The following is a 12,725-nucleotide window of genomic DNA, read 5'->3' as shown; positions in this document are numbered from 1 at the left end:
GAGGAGAAAATCCGGGTGCGCTCTGACGAGGTAACCGGGCAAAGCTGGGGCACAGTCTGCAGGGAGAGCGCGTGGGCTGTGCCGGTTCCTTCCCCTGCTCACTGGAGGGGCTTCTCTGGAACAGCCAGCATTGCAGGGAGAAAGCCAGACAGACAAAACAGAATCATAGCATCATTTAGACTGGAAAAGATTTTTAAGATCCCAAAGTCCAAAAATGACTCAGGGTTTTTGATTTAAATCCTCTGTTTTGACCTTAGAGGCTGTTCTCCAGTTCCAGGTGACAGAGTGCCTTATAAAACATTGCATGGCATGACAGAAGCAGACGCAAATTTAACCTGTGGCATTTCACAGAATCACAGAATTACTATGTTGGAAAAGACCTTCAAGATCATGGAGTCCAACCATTATCTAACTCTGCCAGGCCACTTCTACACCATACCCCTGAGCACCCTATCTGTATGGCTTCTAAATACAACCAGGGATGGCAATTCAACCACTTCCCTGGGAAGCCTGGTCCAGTCCTTGGTAACAGTTTTGGTGCAGAAGTTTTTCGTAATGTCCAACCTAAACCTTCCCTGGCATAACTTAATACTGTTTCCTCTTGTCTTGTCAGTTGTGGCTTGTAAGAAGAGGCCACCACCCGCCTCCCTGCAACCTCCTTTCAGGTAGCTCTAGCGAGTGATGAGGTCCCTCCTCAGCCTCCTCTTCTCCAGGCTAAACAACCCCAGTGCCCTCAGCCACTCCTCATAAGGCTTATCCTCAAGACCCTTCACCAGCTTTGTCATCCTTCTTTGCACCCTCTCTAGGACCTCAATGTCCTTATTGTACTGTGGTGTCCAAAACTGAACCCAGTACTTAACATTTAGGCCCCTCCTTCCAGGTAGTACTTTCCTGGCCCCTTCTGCACAAGGAAAACTGGGTTTCCAGTTGTTACTCTATGAAATGCTAATTTTAGGAGTATGGTTAAGTGGGTGTCGGTACATCCTGAGAGCCGTGACAGCTCGTTTGAAATCATGGGAGACTCAATGAGTACAAATGAGGAAGTCATCTGGTTATTGTGAATAAGAGATCTGAGTCAAGAAGGATTGCTGTATCTTTTCTAAGCTGCCCTTGTCCTACCATGCCATCAAGCTTGGAAGAAAACAGCTAAATTAAGTTAGATCTGGCCAGTGATGTAGAATCTGTGAATACTTAGGTCACTTAACATTGATTTTTAGGTTTCTAATTTTAGACTATGCACTCTTTTCCTTCGTGTGAACCCGTCACCACGAGCTGCTCTGACAGATGATGGCTCAGTAGAATGGACAGTGATAATTAGAGAAGTCCCATAAGCATAGATAAAACAATGCAATTTCATCTTTTTTCTAAAATTCTTAATGGGAATGGCCATGTTTGTAATAATTCAGTGTTTCTGTCAGTAAATCTGACCAAGGGAGTGTGAGATATGCATGTTTACAGGTTCCCATGCTTCATTCCCATGTCTAGGGCAAATCAGAGTTGAGGCACTGGGTCTAAACTGCTGCAGGACAGATTGAGGTGAACTATTAAGCAAAGCTTTCTAGCAGAAAGGACAGCAGAGCCTGGGACTAGACTGCCTGGGTGAAAGATCGATGGCTGTGGATGCCGTTGTTCAAGGTTTTTAGGAACAGCTTAGACCGAAAAAATAAACCAAAACAACAAAAAAACCCACCACATCAAATATGATACAGACAGTTATATTCCAGTCTTAACACAAGGGGCAGTGAGTTCAGTAACTTCTGAAGATCCCTTCCAGCTCTGTGAGTTTAATAGGATTCTTCTCCTACCATGAATTTCACCTAATAACAGGGCTAGGTGGAAATATGCCATCCATCCTACAAGAAAATTGTCTGCATGTTTTCTCATCACAAATAAGATTGCCTAGAGGCTCCAAAAGCTATCTTGGTGGAGTGACAGTTCACATGGCTGCTACCCTCATCTTAGTCTTTGGGTCGCTGTGATCTCTGTCTTTGGAGCCGCCAGCCACGCCACAGTTGCTAATGTGGTAATTTCTAAGGCCAGGGTGGGGATGGGAGGTTAGTTTTCTGCAGGGGAAAAACAAGCATGTTCTGGAGGGAGGGGGGAAATACGACTGGAGATTCTCTAGATGAAGGCTTTGTATTCTTCTGCATGGAGGGAGAGTGCAGCCCGCTGGGGTCTGCTGCTCCCCTGGGGAGTCTCACTGTCTCTTGTGAAAATGGGTGCAGAGAAGGGGCACAAAGTCCCTTCTGCAAAGTCCGTCTGTGGTCACGTTCCCTGAGCTCCTCTGCTGGCCAGGTTTGATGAGTGTGTCTGGACCTGGTCAAGCCCCATCGTCCACCACAGGAGACTCTTACACAACTCTCTTCTTCTGTTCCTTCAGTCTCCAGCACCAGAGTCCCAACTTGATCCTGATGTTGAGGAAGAGGAGTTGAAGAGGAAGCTGGAGGAGTTAGCTAGCAACATCAGTGACAAAGAAGTCTCATTTGAAGAAGAGGAGCATGAAGAAAAAAAGAGAGCAAAGAAACCAGAGATGAGTTCCTCAAGTGATGACATAGCCAGAGATGCTCGAAAGGTAATCTTTGTCCTCCTACCCATACCATTCTTGGCTTCTTCTGTGGTTCCTTCTTCTCTTGGTGTTTTATGTCTTATACTGTGATAATGTGACTCTTCTTCCACCATACACCTCCACCTTGATACCCCAAAGGGCTGTCGTGTGTCTGACTTAGCTGTCTGCTTTAACAGAGTGTCAAGGGATAGAGAAGTCCCAGGGTGTTGGATCTGGACCTTTCTCCAGGTAGGGTCTCCAAGTCTTGTCCAAGAGTTAAAAGTAATGTCTTTTAGAGTTCTTGCAGCTACTGATGGAGAGGTACACATCCTCCACATCTATTTAGAAAAGTTATCTCAAGATCTATATGTCATTCCATAGAAGAGAGTCCTGAGCCATAGAAGAGCTCGGCAATGATTTAGTACTGGCAGCTTTTGTCAGTCACCTGCTACAGCCTGAAATGTCTCTTCCAGACCTGTCAGTGCTCCTGAATTCCAAAATCCCTGGTCCCACTTCCACTCTGATAGGTCAGCATCTTCCGTACTTACAGCACTGTGCTGCCTCCTGTCTTCTACTCAGTGATGGGTGATCCATGGGGACATGGCTCAGGGAGAGAAGCATCTATGCAGCCCCATTTCCATCACCCTAGAAGGTCCCTCATGCCCATGGCCCAGCACAACTCTGATTTATTCCCGTGCTTGCTGGGTGCATTTCAGAAATCTGCTTGTAACCCATGTGACCTCATGGCAGGGCTGGAGAGGTGTCTGTTGGTGTGCAGCCTTGCAGGGGGAATTGCTTCCCTGGCCGAAGTCCAAAAGCAGGCAGAGGCACTGCTTCATAGAATCATAGAATGGTTTGGGTTGGAAAGGACCTTTCAACGTTATCTAGACGAACCCCCGCACCAAGCAGGGACATCTGCAACCAGAGCAGATTGCTCAGAACCCCCTCCAACCTGACCTGGAAATTTTCCAGGGATGGGGCATCTACCACCCCTATGGGTTTCCCTCTTGCCTCACGCAGAAGGTGGTAGGACTGGGTGACATCAGGAGAGATGAGCAACCAATGTCAGCCCATGTGACTCAGAAATGAGGGGAGATCTTGTGTGTCTCCAGTTGTGCAGAGCCTCCCGAAATTGTCCATTAGCACAAAATGGAGCGGTCAGCGTTTCTTGGTGTGTCTCTAATGGCTCATTTCTTCATCCCTTCCCTTTCACCTTGGTCATGGATGCAGTACGTGTGCATTTGCTGTGAGACATCCGTAGCTGGCGAGCATGGCAAAGGAACTGAGTGGGGGCCACACTGCCCTTCTTCTCTCCCACAAAGCTCCTTTCATTCAAGATTGCAGAGACTTTTATGGTGCCATGAGGCCTCTCTTTAAGGTTCTTTTGTTCCTCAGCCTTGTAAGGCAAAATCTGGCTGCCGCTGGGCTTAGAGAGTATGGTTGCATGTATAGAAGTGGTCCGTTTAGTGAGTCTGTCATGGGTGTAAATCTGCATGGTGCTATATAGAATCTCAGGATCAGAGCAAGTGACTGTTCCCAGGATGGCTTCTTTCAGGGTTTGGAGTACCATTTGTTGTGCTCTTACTGACACTGGATCAGCATTGCACCTCATCCTTACCAAAATCCCCCTTTACTGCCTCCTTTTTCCTAAAAACTGCTTTCAGATGGTTCCCACAGCTAGGCTTCTTCACCACTCATCAACTGAACAATGTGCATCTTCTTAGTAACAATTTACAGTTAATTGCAGCACAGCAGGTAAGTGGTAACTCACCAAGACAAGGTAACTTAATTCCTGTGTGAGCAGCTTATCTCTGCTCAGGAATAGGGAGATGTTGGTAGAGTATCATAGAATGGGTTAGGTTGGAAGAGACCTTTCAAGGTCATCTTGTCCAGCCCCCCATGAACTGAGCAGGGACACCTTCAATTGGAACAGGTTGCTCAGAGCCTCATCCACTCTGTTTCCAGGGATGGGGCATCTATCACCTCTCTGGGCAACCTTGGCCAGTGGTTCACTGCCCTTGGTGTATCAATGTAAGCTTCTTCATTCTCATAAAATGAAGCCTAGATTCTCCAGATTTGTCTCTTCCTTTGACCAAAACCCAGCTGTGAAGCCAGGAGGATATAGGCATGGTGGTTGTTTCTTGGTGGGGTTGCACAGGCAAGTAACCCAGGGGTTTTATGACAGCTCCAAAGCCAAGAGACACCCAGCTGGGTTGCAACAACTCAAGCAAAACCAAATCTGAGAAGTGAAACAAAAATCATCTCTTTCTTCATGGTAACACTCAAATACCTTTGTGCAGTCCTGAGTTAGAAATGCTTGCAGTGATGCAGATGGACCAGCCTTGGTTAAGGGCTATATCAGTGTGGATTTTTAACAGTAACTTCCCATATACCAGCTCCAGAATTTGATTTTGCATGATTCTGAGTCTGATTTTATTTAAGTCTCATCTTCAGTCAGGAGGAAGACCAAACTGGGGAATACTGTAATGAAAGTGGATGCTTCCAATGGAAAATGTTAAACTCTGCTGTACTGTGATGGCACCATAAAATTATAAAAATATCAGCTGGGCTGAGTTAGCTGGTTCTCTGCAGGACAGCTCTCCTGGTAATATTTGCAATTGTAAACACACCTGTTCGTTGCCACTGCATATATCACCCCCATCTCCCTGGTTTCTAGGGGATTATCAGTTAGGAGAGAGATTATTAATTTCTTCAGTCTGTTTTTACACGTGCGTAGTGCCTTACCAAGAGAAAGGCAGAATTTACAAGCGTTATTGCTATCAGTGCTCCTTGGGGTGGGAAGAGAGAACATTAGTCCCAAGTTCTGGCAGTGTGGCAATACAATAATTTTATGGAGTTTTAATTTTTTTTTTTTTTTTACTTTGCCACCAACTTAAGGAGTTATTTACATCCATGATTAGGCCTGCTGAAGTGTAAAGCAATACGCTGCAATTAGATCTTAACTGCTAAGTAACTGAGTGGCCTTCAGGTGGGCAGGTGCTGCTGCTGCTGTCAGACAGCTCTGGTGGCACTGCTTCCAGGGAGTGACACATCTTTTGATGGCCGCTTTTACAAGCCTTTTGAGAGGACTCCTTTTGTCATAGCCATCCTCCAGAAAGCATGGGCTGAGATGAACGCTCCGCTTTAGCCACGCATCCATCCCCAGTGGAGAGCCCTTCAGGGACAGCATAAGCCCTTTAATCACTGCTGCTTCATCTTTCTCCGGCTCCTGAAGGTCTGATGCCTCTTTCACCCCTGACCTGTGCTACTTTGTACACCACATTAAAATAACATCCTTATTTTTTCTCCCCCTCCCACCCTCCGCTTTGGCTCTGCCGGGCATTTGCAGAGGTCGTCGGCTCAGGCTTTAAGTGAAATCACAGCCAAAGTACTAAGAGCCATAAACGCCACGGAGAAAGCAGCGTGTGAGTCGCTGCATGGAGAGAGCCAGTGCAGCGGGGGCTGTGCCCTCCCCGCGGGGCAGCTTCCCAGCCTGGAGGACAGGAAAGAGGTGGCCGAAGCGTACCGCGAGCTTGAAGAAAACGTAAGGTTTATGAGAGCTTTCTGCAAGCAGGGAGGGCACTGGGGAAGTGGGAATACAGAGGAGACCCCCCAGTATTTCTCACTAGTGGGTAGGCATTAAAAGGATGGTCACCATAGAGGAACTGGAGACCCTGGCCTTGTCCATCAGCAGCCAGGGCTGTTTTACAGGGGTGATGGCACAACAAGTGTAGATGCTCTGTCTGTGACTTCCCTTGCTTTGGTTCCTGGCTCCCTCAGGGTGTGTGCCAGGGAGAGAGGAAGTGCACGGTCCCCAACTTGCTGTGGCATGGCTTTGCTGGACCTCAGCATTCCTGTGCTCCAGCTGCTGCAAAAGCTTTTGTCCCTTGTCTCTCTGGTTACTCCCTAGTACTGGATTTCATCAAGGCTTTTATAAACAAGGACAGCAGGACCTATCTGCCCACTAAGGCTGGCTTGTGCCTGGGGCTGACGGGCTTGTGCAGGTGCTGGGTTGGTGTGACACTGTGAAGCCTCAACAATTCTTTTTTTAGCTACTGTAAACCCTTCTGAATCGATTCCTTGTGGGAAATGGATTGCATCTGCAGTGCCATTTACTGAGCTCCAAAGAAGCCGTTCAAAGATGGAGTGAAAAGTTGCATCTCCAGCTAGGTGATCAGGTTTTGCTGTCAGAAACGGCCTGCAAAGGGGAGTGAGGTTTTCTAACACACCCTGTGGCGTCTCTTTTATCAGGGAAAGCTTATACATAAAAGCAGGGAGCTGCTGGGAGCCTAGTGTGCTCCGAAACTGTACCACCTGACTGGTTTCTGGCCAAATGCAGCATCCCAGGGACACAGGATGGCTGCATGAAGGTTTTGAGGTTCCCCCTCTCCCAGGAGAGGTGGTAGGGCTGGGAAGGATGTGAAGTTTGGGCTTAGTGCTGCTGCCATCAGCAGCAGGGCAGAGGTGAAGTGGTGGGTAGATGATGGCCTTTGGGGTATGTGCTCACCCTGCCGTTCCCTCAGGGTCCCTGGCTGAGTCACTGCTGGCTCATTGCTCTGCTGTCCTAGGGATGCTACCCACCTCGGAGGGCACTGGGAGAGTTTGATAGCCCAACAGCAAATGGTGTCCCTGTGACTCACAGGCTGAGTGGCTTCACGCAGGGCACCTGCAGATATTTACAATCTGTTATGACCTCAGGGTTTGCATTGGGACAGGTGGGACCTGTGGGACGTGGGGCTGTGATTTGGGTGGATGCTCAGTGCTTCATTTGATGGAGGGGCCTCATGTCAGGCTGGTTTGCACAATGCCCAGCCCAGGAAAAGCAGAAGGGGCTGGAGGAGTAGAAATTGCATTACCAGTGCCAAGATTTTGGGACCATCGAGCAAAACAGTGGCCACAACCCACCCAACAATCTTATGTGATCACATACCAACATATTACAGTTGTACTTGATGATCTTAAAGGTCTTTTCCAATCTAAATGATTCTATGATTAGAGTTTCCTAAACTGCCCTGCTTGGACTCACACCCCTGTTGTACCCCAGGAGGAATCAAGTGATAATAAACTCAGTGGTTTTATCAGGATAAGTCCTTTTGTCCTTATCTAGACTGCAAAGGTAGCACGTTGCTTCCCACAGCCACTGTGCATCCCTAGTCAGCACTGCCACGTTCACCCCACTGCTCCACGGGGCTCTGTCCACACACGTGCTTGCTGGGGCTCTCAGCTGGGATCATTCCTGCGTGTCCAGAGAGGTTCCTGGGCAAAGCCACCTTTTGCAGGGGTTGAGTTGGTTAACAGCCCAGGGCCAGACTCCCAGAACCTAAGCCTACTCCCAGGCAAGTCAGCAGCACAGACACTCTTAAAAAAAAAAAGCCTGAGAGGATTTGGGAAGAGTCAATCTATCAGTTTCCTGGCTTGCTGTCACCACAGGGCACGACAATGTGCACTTGTTTGCAGGCATCCGACTCCCCTCTGAGCACACAGCATAAAGATACTGATGCTTCTCAAGTAGGCCACTCAGTTTTGGTCCTTCCTGTGTTTCCACTGAGCCTTTTACCACTTCACCCTGCTAACAGTTGCTCTTGAAAAGCCCAGGGAAGGAAGGAAAGGAGATTGAAAGCCCTGCCAGATCTGACTGGTACTGTCTATGTTGCAAGGCAAGAAGACAGTTATAAAATAGTGGCAGGAGTTGTTGTATATGGGGCTGCAGTCATGACAGGAGAGGACTCTGGAAAGGCTAATTCTGCAATGTGTGGCTTTTCTTGTATTTCAGGTGTATCTCACTGCTGGGAAGACCTATCAGCTTGAGAAGACCCTGAAGGACCTTGAGGAAGGGGCTCAGCACAGCGGCACTACTGACTCAGAGCTGTCAGAGCTGGAGGACAAAGTGGCCTCAGTAGCCGCTCAGGTGCAGCAGGCAGAGAGTGAGGTGAGGTCTTGGCTCCAAGCACTGCTTTTCCTGGCCAGTGTCAGCAAAGGAAGCCAGTGATGGATCCTTCTGGCCACCATCTGTATGGTTTTTCCCTTCCTCTAAAGGTATCAGACATCGAGTCTCGAATTGCAGCTCTATCTGCTGCAGGGCTAACGCTGAAGTCAGTGGAAAAGGCAAGGAAGAAGTCAAGCGCGCAGCTGAGCGTGGAGGTGGGTATGAGAGGTCCTACATGCCCCCCTGGGTTATTGCTGCCATCCCTGGGCTTGCTGAGCTGTGCCCAGAGTCCTTCCAGCTTCCTCGCACTCTGCCCCAAGGCTCTAGGAGTGGATGTCTCACTGGGGTTGGCAGACAGGGCTGATTCCTGCCATGCATCAAGGGAGGATTTTGTCTGTGGGGACTGCTGCTCTTGGGGGGCTGCAGGGAGGGTGTGCAGGGCTGCTGCACTCGCCACAGCCTCCGCTCAACTCCTGCACTTCCACACTGGTTTTTATGATGGTGATCCATCAGGCAAAGCTGCTGCTGTGGCAGTCCACGGCCTCTTTGGCTCACCTTAGGATCCAAGAGGTGGAGATGCAGAGAAAGGCAGACCACGTTGTCTGCCTCATCCACACCCCCAGAGAAACCTCTGCCATTCCTTTGCCCACAGGCTGCCTGCCTCCACTCTCCTGGTCCCACCAGCAGCAGCCCAGGGGAGTCCTCGGATGACATTAAAGTGAGTATGTGTTTAATCTGAGCCAGCTCGTGCATGTGGCACAGCACTACAACCTGGGACAACCGAGGAGCTGCTTTCAAAGTGGTGGCCTCGGAGGTCACCTCTGTCCTCCCATGCCCTTCTCCCCTTCTGTTGCAGGTGATGCCCAGACTGCAGGGGTTCAGGAGGAAGTTCAACAGTCCCCTCAAAATCACCGGTAAGGACTACAGATCTGCCCATGAGAGGCTGGGACCTGAGCATAGATGGGCTGGGCTTTGGGGGATGTGTTTTTATCTCTCTTTCTGCACCCAGTTGTGTATCTGCATTGGGGAGACACAATTGTTTGTCCCTTTTCCTGTGCTCATAGCCTCCTGTTAGGACAGCTACAGGGGAAACCTCTGGTGGATAACTTAGAAAAGAGGAGACAACTGGCAGAACTAGGGACAATGATGGGAGAGTGGAGGTCAGGCTGAGATGGCTCAGTCCCCCAAGAGCTTCACCCACAGCCTTGGCTCCTACCACCCCAGAATCCAGGGAGACATCTTTGTTACTTCATGTGTGGCATCCCGTTGGCTGTTACACCTCAAAGCCTTACCTAAGCAAATCATCTCTTCTTCATCATTTGGTCATTTTGGAGAAGGTATCCTTGATCCTGTTTGCCCACCTGCCTCAGCCACTGGTCTCCAGTGGAGGGCAAGAGGTCCTCCTTGGCCCAGCTATGACAAACATCAGCTTGAGAGTGCTTCAAAGTAGATGGTGACCTGAAACTTGGCACAGAAGTTTGTGTGGTGGGGGTCTATGACTGGAAAAGTTTCATCCTGACCAATATCAGTGAGACCCATTAGGAATTGACTTTTCTATTTCTTTCTTATCTTGCCTCATAAGCTTAAAGGGAGAAAGAACATCTCCTCTGCCAGATAATGGAAGATGAAGGGAGGGCAGGGGGGTGAAGATCATTTAATGCAGGGAAGAAATCATTTCCCCCATGCATGCAGATAATGAACAGTGTCATTTCCCAGGCTGAGACTGGTGGGTGGAAAGGTCCCTTCTCCTCATGCTGAGGAGGAGACATCTGCTCTCCTTCCTGCAAAGGGCAGGCAGATAAAGCAGCCAGGAGGACACATCAGCCCCATGAGGAGATAGGGGGATTTGCAATCCAGATGGAAGTCACCAGGCAGGACTAATCCTGGGCTGGGCAGTGGAGTGACTCAATCTCCTGTCCACCCTCCCTGAAGGTCAATGACTTGCAAAGTTGGGCCTGCAATGCTGCAGCTGGCAGAAGCTCATGACAGAGAAGAGAAGATGACTTAGTAGGTCAAGAGAGTGCTGTAGTCTTGGGTGGTGAGAGCTCCTTGCAGGTTAGACCCTTGCCATACCACAGAAGTTCCCAGAGCCAGAGGTCTTGGTGTTTGACTGCTGGCAGACTAACCCAGCTTGTGTGGTGCCCTGGAAACATGAATAGCAGCAGTTTTTGCTTCTCTGTTGTGCATGGGCTTCCCACCATTCTCCTGGATAGAGAAGTGCTGTGATGCATCCAAAACCACGGCCAGTGGAGGGCTAGTAAAAACCACGTGATTTGGTGGGTAACTGAAACCTCTAGTGAGGTGGACAAGGACCTGCTGCCTGTCTCTGTTCTTTCTGTTCTTTCACTGCAGGACTTGATGACTCCTTTGACCGCAACTCTACTTACCGTGGCTCCCTGACGCAGAGAAACCCCAACGGGAAGAACAGGAGAGTGGAAAGGCTCTTTGCGGTATGAAACCAGCCACCCAGGAGGGTTGCTGGCCTGGGCTCCACATGGGGCCTGCCCCCCTGAGTTTGCACAGAGGGATCTGTCCTTTCCCATGCTCTCCTTGAGCCAGTGGAACCCCCAGCTTGCGGCATTGGCCTCACCGTGATGGCCAGTGAGGGCAGGCACATGTGGGCACCACCTCCTGAGGTCTGGGATGTCATAAGCCCCAGGGTGGGGAGACCAAACAAGATGTAGATGTACATCTTCGAATTCCCACTGCCTGCGTGGTCCATGGCATGGGGCCAGTTCCTCGCTCCATGTGGTGGCAGCTGGAGAGAACGAGTCCACACTGGCCTTTTCGCCTGAGGTGGCATGGGCACAGTGCTGAGCTGAGGTTTCTCCCTCCGGTGCCTTGCAGAAGCCTGTGATGACCCACCTGTGCTGAGGAGAGGGGGACCCTCCTGCCACCACATTTCACTGACGATGCAAAACCTCAGCGCAAAGCCTCGCCATCTTCCCTCCAATGCTTGCTCTTCCTTCTCCCGTGCCTGTATCTCCCTGCAACCCTGGACTGGAGGGAAGAAGGAGGCCATGGCAGGAGGTCTTGCTGGGACCTGCCAGGGAGAGAGTGAGGCACTGGGGTGCAGACACGTGGCCAAGGGCTCTCATGGGAAGATGCAGGCATGAGACCTTGGCTTTGGGCAGCTCTTTGGTACCAGGGCAACCAAGGGGACCAGAGAACTGCAGAGCAACCCCCTCAGAGGGAGCTGGATGTCAGCGTGGCTTTTCAGCATGGGGACCAGAGGCAGTGACATGGCCCTCACTTGGCAAAAGCTGTCGGTGCCTGTCCCAGCTCTCTCCTAGGCTGGTGCTGAGCAGAAACAGGAGCTGACAGTGGATGCAGGATGCTCCTGGTAGAGCAGGTAGAGCAAGGACCCAGGCATCGCAGGCTGGGATTCGCATCCTGGCGCTGGTCCCAGCTCCCCATGACGAAGAGTATCGCTTCCCTTCCCTGAGCAGCAAAGCAGAGTGAGAGCCATGCAGGCTCCCTCCCAGCAAACACTTGGCCAACAGATCTGTGCACAACACCATGCAAACACCCACTGAGGCTTCTCGCCACTGTGTCTGAAGCAGCAGTGACCATCTGGGGATGTGAGTGAGGCAAAGCTTGTGGCAAGAGAGGTGGAAGAAAGTCTGGAGGGCTTGTTGGGGATTAGTTTGTTTTTCTAACTCTTGAAGATATCCCCCTTCCATGTGAGCCTGTATCATCAAGTTTAGAAGGACTCTAGCACAGTGTAAGTGCTTCTCTGGAGGCGTTCCCTGCTCTGCAGAGGAATCAACCCATGCCAGGAGATGTTTTGTGAATCAGCATGTCCCTTGTCCCTCAGGATGGGATTGTATCTGGTGGAGGACACTACCAATGCCACTGTCACCTGGCAGAAGCCCAGGGCAACCTACCAGGTGGCAATGGCACTGGTAATTCCCTCCCCCAGATATCCCAGATTGTTTGTTTTCCTCCAACATTTAATCCTCCAAATCCACTAAGCCTGGTGGGTCAGTGCCTGGCCCCATACCCCTGCCCAGGACTTGAAGATGGAGAGAGGGTTGCTTTCTCTTGCAGTTCAGTTTGGAGGAGGTTCAAGTTAAAAATTTTGCTCAGTACTCCCTGGTCCCTGCATTCCTAGCCCCCACCTCCCTCCCTCTGCAGTGGGTGATGCGTGGAGGGTCGCTTGCAGCCAGGCTGAGGATGTCGGATCAATGTTGGCAGTTTCCCACCAATGGCCACTCAGGCTGGACCATTTTACACCACTCCCACACATCTGAG

The 12,725-nt window shown here is 50.2% G+C and overlaps 1 protein-coding gene across 1 annotated transcript in view; it reads left to right on the top strand.

Annotated features, from left to right (window-relative positions):
* Nucleotides 1–11,345, top strand: part of MLPH (melanophilin) — a 27,944-nt gene extending 16,599 nt beyond the window's left edge. Inside the window, 9 exon segments of the mRNA XM_008940311.1 lie at nucleotides 1–30; nucleotides 2,381–2,572; nucleotides 5,895–6,089; nucleotides 8,319–8,474; nucleotides 8,582–8,680; nucleotides 9,124–9,189; nucleotides 9,328–9,385; nucleotides 10,824–10,921; nucleotides 11,319–11,345. The exon segment at nucleotides 1–30 is cut by the window's left edge and continues 9 nt beyond it. Of these exon segments, the coding sequence (XP_008938559.1) occupies nucleotides 1–30; nucleotides 2,381–2,572; nucleotides 5,895–6,089; nucleotides 8,319–8,474; nucleotides 8,582–8,680; nucleotides 9,124–9,189; nucleotides 9,328–9,385; nucleotides 10,824–10,921; nucleotides 11,319–11,345 (921 nt within the window).
* The last annotated feature ends 1,380 nt before the right edge of the window (nucleotides 11,346–12,725 follow it).

Source organism: Merops nubicus, unplaced genomic scaffold, assembly GCF_000691845.1.
Source record: "Merops nubicus isolate BGI_N331 unplaced genomic scaffold, ASM69184v1 scaffold375, whole genome shotgun sequence".
NCBI classification, from domain to species: domain Eukaryota; kingdom Metazoa; phylum Chordata; class Aves; order Coraciiformes; family Meropidae; genus Merops; species Merops nubicus.
This window is presented reverse-complemented; position numbering and strand designations above follow the sequence as displayed.